General features: G+C 38.6%; 1 protein-coding gene across 15 annotated transcripts in view; it reads left to right on the top strand.

The window, feature by feature from the left end:
• PAM (peptidylglycine alpha-amidating monooxygenase) overlaps positions 1-10,065 on the top strand; it is a 289,799-nt gene extending 279,734 nt beyond the window's left edge. For 5 of the 15 annotated variants that reach the window (XM_087429982.1, XM_087429979.1, XM_087429978.1 and 2 more), the window contains 3 exons: positions 5,371-5,574; positions 8,489-8,545; positions 9,229-10,065. In XM_087429982.1, coding sequence (XP_087286108.1) covers positions 5,371-5,574; positions 8,489-8,545; positions 9,229-9,410 — 443 coding nt within the window. In that variant the 3' untranslated portion in view covers positions 9,411-10,065. The remainder of the gene's footprint in view (positions 1-5,370; positions 5,575-8,488; positions 8,546-9,228) is intronic. The other 10 variants (XM_087429983.1, XM_087429989.1, XM_087429984.1 and 7 more) reach the window with 5 other exon arrangements.
• The last annotated feature ends 4,816 nt before the right edge of the window (positions 10,066-14,881 follow it).

Below are 14,881 nucleotides of genomic sequence, written 5' to 3'. Positions count from 1 at the left end.
ATCCATGCTAATCCTCCTCTTTTTGCTGAGGAAGACTGGCTCAGAGCTAACATCTATTGCCAATCCTCCTCCTTTTTTTCCCCAAAGCCCCAGCAGATAGTTGTATGTCATAGTTGCACATCCTTCTAGTTGCTGTATGTGGGATGCGGCCTCAGCATGGCCGGAGAAGCGGTGCGTTGGTGCGCACCCGGGATCCGAACCGGGGCTGCCAGTAGCGGAGCACGCGCACTTAACCGCTAAGCCACGGGGCCGGCCCTGAAAAATATCTTTGATGAGTAAATACTATAGGTGCCTGAAAAGATTAGCTGCTCCTTAAGCTCCCATCTTAGTACCATTCAGCCCCCATCATTTACTGAGGGCCATCTATGTGTAAGGCACTATAGCATGTTTAAGGGAAATGAAACTGCCTGACTTCAGGAGACTTACAGCCTGTAAGGAGTGTGTGTGGGGGGGGTGTATACATAGATATACATATATAGAAATAAGTATATCGCTGGTATATATTATAGGAATGGGGAAATGTGTTCGCTACTGGTAAGTAGCCACTGGGTTCATTTGGAATCTCAGTCAAATTATTTTCTCCCTTTCCTAGGATCAGTTTGTATTTGCATATTTTCTATATCTGCAGACAGATTTTCTACTATCTGCAGAACTATTTCTACTATTTTCTATTATCTGACATGGTCATATATAGTTAACAACTCACTAGAGGTGCCCCTAACGTTTAAGTAGCAAAGTGATTCCATTATTAGTTGCTTTACAAATGATTCGCCTAGATATTCAGACTTAATCCTAGGCTTACTTGTTTTCCTTTCTCATGAAAGCAGGTGGAAAAAAGATGAAAAGAAGCAAGAACCAAGAGGGAGTTTAGGGATTTTATGTAGGCAGATAAGAAAAAATAGCCGGCTCAAGGTTGAAAGGGGTAAGAAAATATAAAGTAAATAAATAGCAATTGTTTGGCATTTGTAGAGATTTTACCCAGGTGACACTACGAGTGGCATTCATAACACACTCATATATTGAAGAAGGTTCCTGATCCCCTCTTTTTCTATCATTGTTATATATAGAATTATTGGTAAGTTCTGTTTGTCCTGGAATGAAGATGTTGGGAAAGATATTATTATTAATAATGGCTGTCACTTATGGAGCACAAATAGCTATACAAAAATTATCATATTTAATACTTACACCAACTATGTGATAATTACCATTATCCCCATGTTACATATGAGGAAATTGAGGATCAGAATTACTACTAAGATAGTAGTACATTTACCACAGATTCTCATTCCATTCTCAGTCCAATTCATTCACCACAGATTCTCCCGAGAACTACAGGTTGGAAATGGTTATAGTTGACTCTGAAACCTCTGGGATTTCAAAGTGGCTACAAACCATTTCTGTTTAAGTAGATCCCACCAAAAGATTCTAGACTGTGCTGGTTGGCCTGTTGAGAACATCCCAACCCATCCCAACCCTCCCCAACTGACCTCATCTTCGCTGGCCAGTGAAGATGAACGAGCTTTCCTATAGGGCATTTCCTTTCTCCTCAGTGCACACCACTGAGTCCATTTGGTCAGAAAACCTCCCAGCCTTGTGGCAGATCCCAGCAGTTCAAATAGTAAATTTTATTGAAATGTCTTGTCATGACAGTCCCTTTTTAATAGTTAGGAATACCCAAACTCAAATGAAGTTGTTCTGTTTCTCTTTGACCCTGTATGACTCTCATTAATCCTTTTTTTTTTTTTGACGATTTTCTTTTTGTGTGTGTGTGTGTGTGTGAGGAAGATCAGCCCTGTGCTAACATCTGCCAATCCTCCTCTTTTTTATTTTGCTGAGGAAAACTGGCCCTGGGCTAACATCCGTGTCCATTCTTCCTCCACTTTATATGGGACGCTGCCACAGCATGGCTTGCCAAGCAGTGCATCGGTCTGCACCCAGGATCTGAACTGGCGAACCCTGGGCCACCGCAGCGGAGCACATGCACTTAACCGCTTGCACCACCAGGCTGGCCCCTACGATTATTTTCTTATTACAAAAAGGAATAAAAATAATGCTGGATCTCCAAGAGTTTATCTTTTATCAAAATCTGGAAGCTTAATTTAAACCACCACTTACCAAAAAAAGGGGAGAAACACCATCCCAGATTTAACAGCCCTATAGATACATGTTAATTGTAAATTTCTAATTCGAGTAACCAGTGATGACGCTCATCCCCACTGTGAATGGTCACATGACTGATCAGTAATAACAGTTTCAGACCAGTGTTGTGTTCTCAGGGGGCTGCAGGGCTAAGAGAATTTGTGATAAGAAACTTAGGAAAGGGATTTAAATTTTCAAATAAAGTTACCAGGCATAAAACAGATATGCCAATATCCCACCAAAAGCATAGCCTTCATCCTTCCCTCACCCCTTACAATAAAAGATGATGATGGCGAATCAGTCTCAAGAAAATAAAAAGAAACTCTCGAGTACAGTTAGTTAGCATCTTGGGCCTTATGGAAAACAACACAGTGTAGGGGAAGAACATTGCATTAAAAAAAAAAAAAAACAGTAATCTCATTGGTGCTATATGCACTTTTCATGTCTTCTAAAATGTTACCTGCTAGTAGCCATCTAAAGCCTTCAGCCTTCAGGTCTGTCTGTGATGAACTGGGTAATAATCGCTGTGTTGCTGTTAAAAATGTCTCTCCTCTCCTGTCCTGGTAATTCCAATTCCAAGTGGTCTCTGGGCTTCTCTCTTTCTGTTAAGGGGAGAGAGACTTGTACAAATTTGTATGTGTGAGCTCACACAGGAGTGCACCTAGCCTCGCTCTTGAAATGCATTGCTTTAAGGAAGAAGGAAGAAAACTTCTTATACATCAGCTTTTCAAAATTATGTTTATTGCTAAGTATCTGTAAAGATCAGAAGAGCTTGTTTGAAGCATTTTTGTTCTAGATGGAATACATCTGGCATCTTATATGATAGACGAATGTCATATGAGGTACCCCCTATCTTCCAGAATTCTCAGGTCCTGGCTAATCTTAGAGCTTCTTCACTCCTTCATCAGCGATGCTCCAAATTATTGGGGTTTTTAATTAAAGAATTTAGAATAAAGAATAAAAGTGGCAGAATTTGGATTATTCTTTATGCTTTGAATGGATTTCTTAGAATCTTAAGGGCTAACTATTTTTTAGGCTTTTTATTCCACTTATAAAGGCTCCTGAGAAGAGCGGCAATTTTTTTTTTAGACTGGGAAATTTAAAATTTTTATCCTCTTTCTTTAAAATGCAGAGCATCTTTTAAAATCTAAACATACTTCAGCTGGTTCCAAAGTTAGGATGAGCAAGTATTTTTAGTAGATGACACACAGAGTACCAGAAGGGGTGTGGAAATCAAGAATTTCTGAAGTGCATTGTGTGTATCTCAGCAAGTTCGTTACCTCATTCTCAGCGCACTTTCTATGAACGCTAAACTGATTCTTTTAGTCTATCACCTACTTCATAGTTCTTCTTTCCTTTTAATGGAGCCCAATCCTAGCTCTGTCTTGTGAAAGAAACTAGATATGAGCTGGTACGGCCATTGTCTTAGGTGCAGGGAAACCCACTAAATCACAGGTAGAAAATACTATGCAGTTACTCCGACTATAGTCGCCTTCAAATAGAAACAAACCCTTCTTTCAAGGCAACAGGTTCTTGACCACCAATCTACATCTTTGGCCTATATTTTTTTAATCCTATCATCTATTTATGGTTATTTTCCCGCTTAAATACAGGACAATTTGTATACCTTTTATACAGTAATGAAGAAAAAGACAAAACAGTTACTTGTTGGGAAGACTAAGATCACACTTATATTCCTCGTGGAAACTGAGACATAGAAAGGTTAAATCTGAACCATCTACATCTCCGAACCAATCCCTTTTCTTCTCTCCCGCTGAAGTTTCAAGAGCCACTCTAGTGGACAAAAGAAGCGAAATAATGCTCTCCCCTTAACCATAGTCCAGGGAAGGAAATGAGGACCATGAGGCCATCTGTAAATGGTGATAACAGTGCCTACTTAAAGGCTTGGTGTGATGATTAAATGAGAACAATGCCTGAAACAGTGTAAGTGCTCAGTAGATATAACTGAGACAGTGAAGGAGGCTGGCTCAGAACGTTGAAGCAAAGAGCTGGGCCCTGCCATTTGTGTGTATCATAAATCATGTTTACAGTGTCTTAAGTAATTTGAGAAATGCCTCCTTGGAGAAGTGTCCAGCAAGCTACTAAGCTGTGTCTACACATATTAAACATTAACCAAAGATTTTCCTGATGATGTTAAACCACCTATGCCTGCCATTTAATCAAAATTTCCGTGAGGCCATATAATGCCCTCTGTATCATAGGGCAGAAGGGCACGCCAAAAAATTGCAGTTCCAGAAACCTTGTGAGCCTTTTGGCAAATGTGGTTGTAACTTCTAGCCTTTGCATACTAGGGTTTTTGTACAAACACACATATGTGCTTTTGGGAGGCGAGAGTGTCTCAAGGCTCAACCTCATCTTCAAGTCAGTAGTTATTAAGATCTCTGCAGCAGCTTATATCATTTTATTGCATCGGTTTCCCAAAGAGTACTTCAGGCCAGATATCTGCCTGGTACCTGCCATTATCACAGAATAGTTTTATAGTTATTTTCATCAACAAGCAAAGGATATACAGTGCATCCATGTGCTCTTACAGTTTGCTGGGAACTGTAGAAGCGAGCCTGAAAAGGACACAGTTCTTTTTTCCAGTTTGCAATCCTAGAATTAATGTGTGCAACTATGCATATGATATACTGATAATTCATTGAACATGAAAGAGATTCATAAACTAAAGATACAAGGAAGCAGATACTTATTAAGCACCTTCTTTATGATAACATTTACACTCAGTAGTTTTATGAAGGAGGCATTATCATCACAGTTTCACAGATGAGGTTACTAAAACCCAAATCATTTAAGTAACTTGCCCAAAGTTACACAGGTAGTTATATAGGAGAACTGGGATTGGAGCCCAGATTCATTTGACTCCAGTGTGCACACAAATTCTGTCCCCTACACCTTGCTGCCTGTTAATTTTAACTTTGAAAAAATGCAAAAAGAGGATATATTTTTTGTGGAATTATCACTAAGTACAGAATAAAGCATAGAACTAAAGAAAACCAATTTAAAGGTGAAAAACCATTCAGTAGAAATTACTAATCACAATTCCTGCTGCCAGCTTGGTAGATCCAAATATTGAAACATGAACCTCACGTGCATAGAACTCAGCAAGTTCTTTGGGAGCAGTTGTTGATCTGACTGGGAAGGGGTGGGTGGGGGTCTTGAAATCTTTGAGTCAGTTGAATATTGTGAACTCTTCTTTCCCTGAAGAATCCGAGGCAGTTGTTGAAACCAAAATGGAGAACAAACCCGCCTCCTCAGAATTGCAGAAGATGCAAGAGAAACAGAAACTGATCAAAGAGCCGGGCTCGGGAGTGCCCATTGTTCTCATTACAACCCTTCTGGTTATTCCGGTGGTTGTCCTGCTGGCCATTGCCATATTTATTCGATGGAAAAAATCAAGGGCCTTTGGAGGCAAGTAAAATGAGCCCCTTGAACTTGGAACCTACCTTTGAAAGAGTGTTTGGCCTTATTATCCTCAAAGTTCAGTTGTGATTTTTTTTCAATGTTTTTTTTAAGTGCTCTCTACCTTTTTTGACGTTATTGTCTATGTTCCAGATACTGTCTGTAGTTAGCATCACAGTAGAAAATGTATCTGCAGTCTCAGAAATTTGGATAGTTAGATTAAAATATAACCTTTAATATTGCCTTTTAGCAATTGACTTAAGCCCAATTAATATCTCCCTATGAAACTATGTAGAGAAGTAGAGTCAGTAGAAATTAGCTGAAGGGTCAGGAAGGCAGAGATCCCTGCTGTTAGAAACAAGGCTCAGTCCTCAAAATAGCTGGCTCAGTTATTTGGGAGTTGTATCTTGGCCCCTCGTCCTGGCTCTAGCTCCTAGCTACATGACCTTGGGCAAGTTACTTAATCTCTCTAAGCTACAGTTTCCTCATCTATACAGTGGGGATAAAATACTCAGAAGCTTGTGTGAAGATTAAATGAAATAATGTACATAAGGCATTTATCATAGTACCTGGGCCTAGTAAGTGCTCAGTTAATACCACCAATGATTATGAGGAATAATCATTGGTAGTAAAGTAATAAAAGTCATAAGAAGACATAAAAGATACATGTCTTAAACCTTGGCTTTCTCAGGAAAAACAACTATTCTATAACAAACTATTTGGTAGTTTTTAAATAGTCATAATTTGGGCCATCAGCCTCCCCTAACCAAACAAGGCAGAGTCCAATACTAGAGTCAGTATTTTAGCAAATCATTATTATAGTATAGAACCCAGGAGCTGAGTTCCTTTCAGGGCATCCAAATAAATAAACAAATAATCCTACCCGTGATTCTCACATCTCAGGAGCTGTCCCTTGGCTGGGTCCCCAGGTCCTAAGGCAAGAGTCTATAGCTGCGTCTGGGAAGGAATCCATGGACCAGGATGGGAGGTAGCATTTGATCAAGAAACAGCATCTGATCCTATTTCAGGCCAAGGCGGCCATGGCAGGGATTCAGTGCCCATGGCAAAGCCCTGACACAGAAACAAAAACCAGAGGATTCCATTTACTAAGTTGTGAAAGGGAGTTTTTCTAGGACTTTCTTTTGTTTTTCATTTGCAATCAATAAAGCTCTGCAAAAATACAATTAACTCTTCCCAAAAAAGACTTCTGTTAAGCCCCTCTTATGGGTATGGAACTGTGGTAAGCAGGAGCAAAGATAAATAAACGTAGTCACTGTCTTCATGGAGTTAGATGAAAGCTTCAAAGAACAAGAATTTTGTATGTTTACTTGTTTACTAATGTATCCTCAACACAAATAGTAGTTCCTGGCACTAGGGGTTCAATAAATAGTTGTTGCAAGAATGACTGAATCATTAAATGGAGCTCACAGAAGAGATGACACATAAAAAAGACATGACACATAAAAGTAATAATCGAGAATGAAAAGTGCAGTAATAAATACACAGAATCTCAGGAACATGTGCAGCCTGGGGGGAGGTAGCAGGAATGTTGGTAATCAACCCACACTGGAAGGAGTTGTGGCTGGGGAGTCAAGCAGTGGCTAGGCTGCTTGGTCTCTCCTGTTTGCTGTTAAGCATATGTGACATGGCCCTGTTACAGAATGCTGAGTCTACAGGAGCGTGTTGGGAAGGCAGAGACGTAGGTCAAACCATATGAAATTGCCATTATTCAATCATGTTTTATTTAGAAAAATTGCAGTTTTATATGGTTCAATCTGTACAGTTTAATTCTAAAAGTAGATCAGCTTCTCACATTTTTTCAACATTTGTTCTTGATAGACCTTATCCAATCTGTGAAGGTTTTTAGTAACCCTCATAAAGGACCTTCCATTTATTCAGCACATCCTTAATGCATGTCAGCTCCACATCAGACACTGTGCTAGGCACAGGGGATGCAAAGCCAAGAGGACTGTCCTGCATCCTTGTAGAGCTTACAGTCTAATTTGTTGGCTTTCTGACAGTCTTTTCAGATTCTTGTTCCCTGTTTGCCTGTTTCTCCCCCCACACACTCTTCTGCCTTCCCTCTGTCATCTGCCTGCTAGCTTTCTCCAGGATGCTGCCTCCACTCCTGGTTAGAGATTTTTAGGAGAACCCTGAGCCTTGCTTCCCTTAAGGAATGTTGGAAGCCAGGGCAAAGGGTGCAGAGAGATACACAGCAAGGGGAAAAATGAAGTCTATTGGGAGTTCTGCCTCCCCATAAGGAAAGAAAGTCAATTCTTCATGGAGATGGGCAGCCCCATAGGAGCATTTGGGTCACCTTGTATGATTGAAAATACTCAAGGGTTCAAAGTCCTTTGCCTTCACTCAAGTCTTATATAAAGGGGAGATGATGTACATGGATCCCATCCCAAGCTTTCTCAAGCAGGACATGCACTGTTCTTAATAGAAAAACTAAAGCCTAAGACAAATATTCCTAATATTTGTAATAACCAAAGCTTCTAAATTTTTACAAATTATTGACAACTTAATTTTGTCCTAATAGAAATAACTAATATTTATTGAGCATTTACTCTGTATGTACCAGGCACTGTTCTGAGCACGTCCTATGCAGTATCCCATCTAAACCTTATAGATAGGTAGGGATTGTCATTGATCCCTCTTCTCTCAGAGGAGAAAACTGAGGCTCAGAGAAGTAATTTCTGGAGATTGCACAGCCTGTAAGAGACACAGGCAGGAGTCAAACCCAGATCTGGCCCTCAGAGACATCACAATAATATATTGCCTTTTTTTTCTTAGAATTGCATACAGACAAGAACCAGGCCTTATTAATCATTTATGAATTCCTGATTTTGTATTGAAAGTTGAGCCCATGGATTGAGGAGGGTGATTGGGACTCATTTTGAAATGTGCCATCTTTTTCTAGCAGATTCTGAACACAAACTCGAGGCAAGTTCAGGAAGAGTACTGGGAAGACTTAGAGGTATGCCCATGACCTTTTAGAATCCTTCACATTCGGTTCAAAATCAACAAGCTCATGTCTTTTAAAGAGAAGGAGATATTTCTCATTTTCTCTCTGAAAATTAAACTCCTTTTGTGCAGAGTAGCATCCCCCCAGTGTTAAGTACAGAATGCAAACCATAAACTAAACTGAAGTGTGTGGCTATGGCGGCAAATTTCCCAGTTTCATTTTTCCCATCTTGCCATTCTACATTATCTAATTCTCTTCGCCTGCCTTTTATCTGGCTTCATTTGTCTTCAGTAAATTTTCTGTCACTCCTGTCAGCATGTCAGTGCTTGTCATAGTGAAGATGACCTTTTCATAAAGTCATTGAAATGAAGAGCTTCTCGAGGGATGCCAATGCCAGAGAGCCTGGAAAAAGCAGGAGGTGAAAAGTGAATCTGAAATAATCCTGTGGGAACACATAATCCTGGGGAGCTTTGTTTTTTTCCCTTATTTATCTTACCACGTCTGTGGAGTAGTATCTTTCTGACTCTGTAGGATAAGTCTCTCTGTATGTCACTCTTTTTTTTATTATTATTAATATCTACCCTTTCCCGTCTCCAACTTCCAACTTTGTTTACCATTTTAAGAATTTACAAGGAAACTGAGAATCATTTGTGCAAACTTGACCTCAATTCTATGTCATTGTTTACTTTCTTCAGGAAAAGGAAGTGGAGGCTTAAACCTCGGAAATTTCTTTGCAAGCCGTAAAGGCTACAGTCGAAAAGGGTTTGACCGGCTTAGCACGGAGGGGAGTGACCAAGAGAAAGATGAGGATGACGGAAGTGAATCCGAAGAGGAGTATTCGGCACCTCTGCCGGCGCCTGCACCTTCCTCCTCCTGAAAACCGGCTTTGATTTAGGTTGATGAGATTTACCAAGAATGCCAGATTCCTTTCCCTTTAGCACGTTTAGAGTTTTGTGTATTTAATTGTAAACTGTACTAGTCTATGTGGGACTGCACACATTTTATTTACTTCGTTTTGGTTTAGTTGGCTTCTGTTTCTAGTTGAGGAGTTTCCTAAAAGTTCATAACAGTGCCATTGTCTTTATATGAACATAGACTAGAGAAACAGTCCTCTTCTTCCATCACGCTACTAATTCAATGATGGAAGCTTTGCTCATTTACATTTTGAGACTTTTCTGTAGATGTAAATAGCCCCCTTCTCTGCTTGGACACAGTATTTTCCCAGTAGCGCTTCCATTGCCAGTGTCTTTCTTTGGTGCCTTTCCTGTTCAGCATTCTCAGCCTGTGGCAGTAAAGAGAAACCTTGTGCTACACGACGACAAAGCTGCTAAATCTCCTTCTATTTTTTTAAAATCACTAACATGATATTGCAACAAGGGAAAGAAAAAAGTCTCTATTTAAATTCTTTTTTTTCAGTTTTCTTCTTCAGTTGGTGTGTTTTGGGATGTCTTATTTTTAGATGGTTACACTGTTAGAACACTATTTTCAGAATCTGAATGTAATTTGTGTAATAAAGTGTTTTCAGAGCATTAGCTGTCAGAGTGTATTTTGCCAATTTTTGCATATATGCAGGGTTTTGTATACAACTTTTGTAATAATTACATAAACCACAGATATAGTGAAACGTACTCAATGTCTTCAACCAAAAGAAATATGTTGTATTGTATTAAAATTAAGAAGATATTTTGTTATGTAGCTGATATAAATTAAAAACCAGCCTAAGAGTTTACATACATGTGTAAAATCAGGCTCTCTTTTACAATTCAAAGAGGGTTTTTGCCTGTATATCAATCAGAAGATAAATACTTTAATAAAAGGTGATCATAGCTAAGAGGAAACCTGTGTCTCAAATTACATATGCAAGTGAATTCATCAGTGTAGGTTACTACTAATAGTTTTCTTTTTAAAGAATAATTTCACTCAAATTCCCGTGTATTCATAGGAATATTTATCTCTTAAAGTGACTACAAATTACTTTTATTTTTTTTTTTTTAAAGATTTTATTTATTCATTTTTTTCCCCCCAAAGCCCCAGTAGATAGTTGTATGTCATAGGTTCACATCCTTCTAGTTGCTGTACGTGGGACTCGGCCTCGGGTTGGTCGGAGAAGTGGTGCCTTGGGGCGTGCCCGGGATCCGAACCTGGGCCGCCAGCATCAGAGCGCGCGCACTTAACCGCTAAGCCACGGAGCCGGCCCTACAAATTACTTTTAAAACAGCTTGTTCATAATCCATCAGTGCAATTTAGTAAGAACCTGATGATTTTCCTTTTTGTAATAATCAGACTCGAGAACCCTTTCTTCAAACTGCCTATTTGCAATTCAGGCATCTTAGTATTTGGGATATTAGAGATTTAATTGACTAATCGTAAAAACAATGCAGGGTAATTTGGAAAAAATATAATGTCTTCCAACTATGTTATTTAAAAAATGTAACCTAACCTAGATTTTTTTCCCCTCATAATTGATAGCAGAGAGGATCTGATTGAAACATTTGTCACTTCCCATATGTTCACCTCACCCTCTTGTTAAAGCTCAATTTGGGCATCCTCCTCAGGTAGAAACTTGACCTTTTTTTGATTCCTGTGATCTTCCTTCTCAAATAAAAAATACATTTTTCCTCCCTCTGACCACTCCTTTATGCCCCTTTCACTGCATTGGTGGTAAATATGTAAATGTAGAATCACATCATTATTCTGATGTGGGTGTGCCTGTTCGCTGTATCTTACATATTTTTATTTTAACATCAGAATTAGTCCAATGCGCGAGACATATTTTGTAGGTTGACTTTGATCCTGTTCAGGTTTTCTTGCAGTGAGGAAATCAGTTGACTTGCACTAAAGCCATCTTTTTTGGTGCAATGTTTGATCATCAACTCCATTAGCTACAATTTTTTTGATGTTATATACATCTAATCTTATTCCTAAACAGTTTTACAGTGGATTAATGGAGGCAAAAAACTAGACCAACATGATAAATTAGAAGGATGTGAGGAAGAAAAAGGGAAAACAAGGATAAAAATGGAAAAATTAATATAGGAATAATTCCCATGACACGTGCTTATGGAGAGAAAATTTGGCTTCAAACTTTCTAGCAGCTCATTAAATAAAACCTGATTATTTGGATAATTCATGAGTCCATTAAACTTTAGAATTCCTAATAATAAGACCAGAAAAATTTGCTCCCTAGTATCTTCTGAAACATAGCACCTTTCAAGTGTTCAACAATATTCATAGAGTAGAGAAATACATTTTGCAAGTCAGTTCTTAATGTATGTCCCTTAATATAGTACGTGGCACGATATGCCTAATATAAGTAAGTGGCATTATAAGAAAGGAAATTCAGAAAAAGAAAGTCTGGTGAGGCATACAGTCCTGTCCTAGTACATGACCCTTATTCTACCAACCTGCTTTAATTAAAGATGGTAGACTAGAAATGAGTGAACTGCATTGACTTCAGGCAATCTCTCCATGGGTTATTGTTCTTAGCTGAACTTCATTTATTGAGTCAATCAGAGATTGCACTACCTGGGAAGTGCCTAAAGGAGTGGATCCCATTCCTGGCTTCACAGTAGAATCACCTGGGGAATTTAAGAAAAATTGGGCACTCCCTCCAGAGATCCTGATTTAGTTGGCTTACAGTAGGATATTGGTATAGGTCATGTTTTAAATTTCTCAAGATAATTCTAATGTGTAGTCAGAGTTGAAAATCCTGTCTTTGAGAATGACTGTTCTACTTTGCCAGTTACTACAAATGGATAGCTATATTTTTACATAACTTATGGTTTACAGATGTTTAGAGAGGGAGGTTGGTCTGAGGTTTTGCTATGACCGTTAATATCAAGATCTGAGTGCCTTAATTTTTCAGTGTTTTAAATTGGATAATTAAAATAGGCATAATTGACTTATTAAAAAGGCAAAGGTAAACAGCTGTGCTTTGATATTTTTTTACATTAAATTATCTAGAGAATATTATTTGAGAGAGTTAAAAGAATAGCTTTGTCATTCACTGTATTGGCCCTGAATTACCATATGCATAAAATCTTCTGTTCTGTGCTTTCTTCCTTAGTTTATTAAATCAGCACATTCTTTTTCAAAACTCCCATGCATCTTGAAACTCTCACTCAGATGTTATATAAATTGAATATTTAAGAAGCTGAGTGACAAGGGAAGCCACAGACTTGGTATTAGGGCTTATTCCCCAGACTGTTACCTACCTAGTAGCTCAAAGTTGATGTAAGTCAAAGTGGATGTAGCCTATTGCAATATTTCTTAGACTTCACCGAGCGTGAGAATTAACTGGGGGTACTTATTTTAAAAGAGTTCACTCTTGGTCCCATTTCCAGAGTTTCTGATTCTACATTGGGCTCCGAGATCTGCATTTTTAAGAAGCAGCTGTGCTGATTTGGATCCAGATGTTCCATGGACCATCACCCAAAACAGTCCTACAGAAAATAGCTGAGCCTTAAAACAAATTATTGGGCACACAAAACTCTTTTCTCAAGTATGTGGTATCTGTAGAGTAATGGTTAGACCCAGAAGTCATCAATCCCAGTTCCTCAAATCCAGCGCAAAAAATTAAGATGCAAATTACCTTCAGGGCCAGAACTTGCCTACCAGCAGCGTCCCCCTTTAGTTCTCTAACAGTGATTATTCCACCATAGGAAATAACGTAGATGCATAGAAAGGCTACTAGGGGCCTCCCAATAACCCTCATTAAAAAAGCATCAAAGACAAAATACAAGTGATATCTTCAGCAGATCACCATGGTAGACATTTTTTAAATCACATCTAAAGGCAAGAATCAGCCAAAGCTATTTGGTGTGTTTTTCTAGCATCATGATTTAATTAAGGAAGCATATTCATTCTAGAGAATATATTGATGATGATAAATGTACTTATAGCCTTAAAATTTTTGAAACACCAAAGCACAAAGATGTCAATCATATATCCAAACTACAGGGACGAAACCAGGACATGTATTTTCTGTGCTCCAAAATTGAGTACACACTGTACCATCATAGAGAAGGGGTTTACCAGTGAAGACGTGATAATAAAGTGCTCAAGTTCAGATACACCAAGATAGACTATGAAATAGACAGGAGTTTATAAAAATAAGTTTGACAATAGAAGAGAGAATTCTTCTCATTTCTGAGGCAAAATGCATTTCATCACATGTACTCTCCTAAAATGAATAAACCACTCACTTGAGAATGCTCTATTTATTTCCTCTACTATGCCATATCATTCTCTGTTTCTTTCAAAAAAAATATTGGGGGCTGGCCCGATGGCGTGGTAGTTAAAAGTTTTCCCACTCCACTTCGGCGGCCCAGAGTTCACAAGTTCAGATCCTGGGTGTGGACCTACGCACTTCTTATCAAGCCATGCTGTGGCAGGCATCCCACATACAAAATAGAGGAAGATGGGCACAGATATTAGCTCAGGGCCAATCTTCCTCAGCAAAAGGAGGAGGATTGGCAACAGATGTTAGCTCAGGGGTAATCGTCCTTACCAAAAAAAAAAAACTGTCCAGGAACTCAGAGGTAAGCATGCATGTGGATAGAACAACACAATTACACTAGTTCTTACAACCCACTTCTAGAAAAGGAGACAGTGTTATTCAATAGTATGGCCAGTCTTTGCCAATATTGAGTTTGGAAAGAATACTGGGTTAAGATCAGAAAGATCTGAAATTCCAAGTTCTAGATTTGATTATTTTATGTACCATTGTATTAGACTTCTTTAGTCATAAATTACAACTCAATTCAAAAATGTTTAAGAACAATTCTTATCAAGAATTAATGATATAATAAATAATAATGAAATAATAATCAAGAATTAATAATTTATCAAGAAAAAGTATTATTATTTATTGATTCACGTAACTGAAAAACCCAGGCAGGGCTAGATCCAGGGATTCAGATGATGCTATCAGGATCTGCCTCCCTCCATCCCTCAGTTTGGCTTTCTTCTATATAGGGTTCATTTTCACACAGACTCTCCACACATGGTAATAAAGGTGGCAACTAGCAGCTCCGGGTTTAAACCCTACCAGCATTAACTCAGATCAATAGCTTCTTTTTCTAAAGAGTTCCAATACGTTGACTAACTAGCCTGATTTGGTTCATGTGCCAACCTCAGAACCAGTCACTTTGGGCAGGGAAAATGTTATGCATGGAACCAGGGCAGAGTCATGTCCCACAGTAACCACACTGATGATTTATAAAGAATTCATTTCCCCAAGAAAACTTCTGATACTGTTGCCAGTTGAATAAGAGTAGATTCTTGGAAGAAAAAATAGCACATATTCGCTACTGTTATATTAAGACCATAACCACTTAACCATAAAAT

The sequence above is a fragment of the Ceratotherium simum genome, chromosome 4 (genome assembly GCF_057802395.1).
Source record: "Ceratotherium simum simum isolate JZ-2026a chromosome 4, ASM5780239v1, whole genome shotgun sequence".
In the NCBI taxonomy this organism is placed as follows: Eukaryota; Metazoa; Chordata; class Mammalia; order Perissodactyla; family Rhinocerotidae; genus Ceratotherium; species Ceratotherium simum.
Note: the sequence above shows the minus strand (reverse complement) of the source record. Positions and strands in the feature narration are given on the sequence as shown.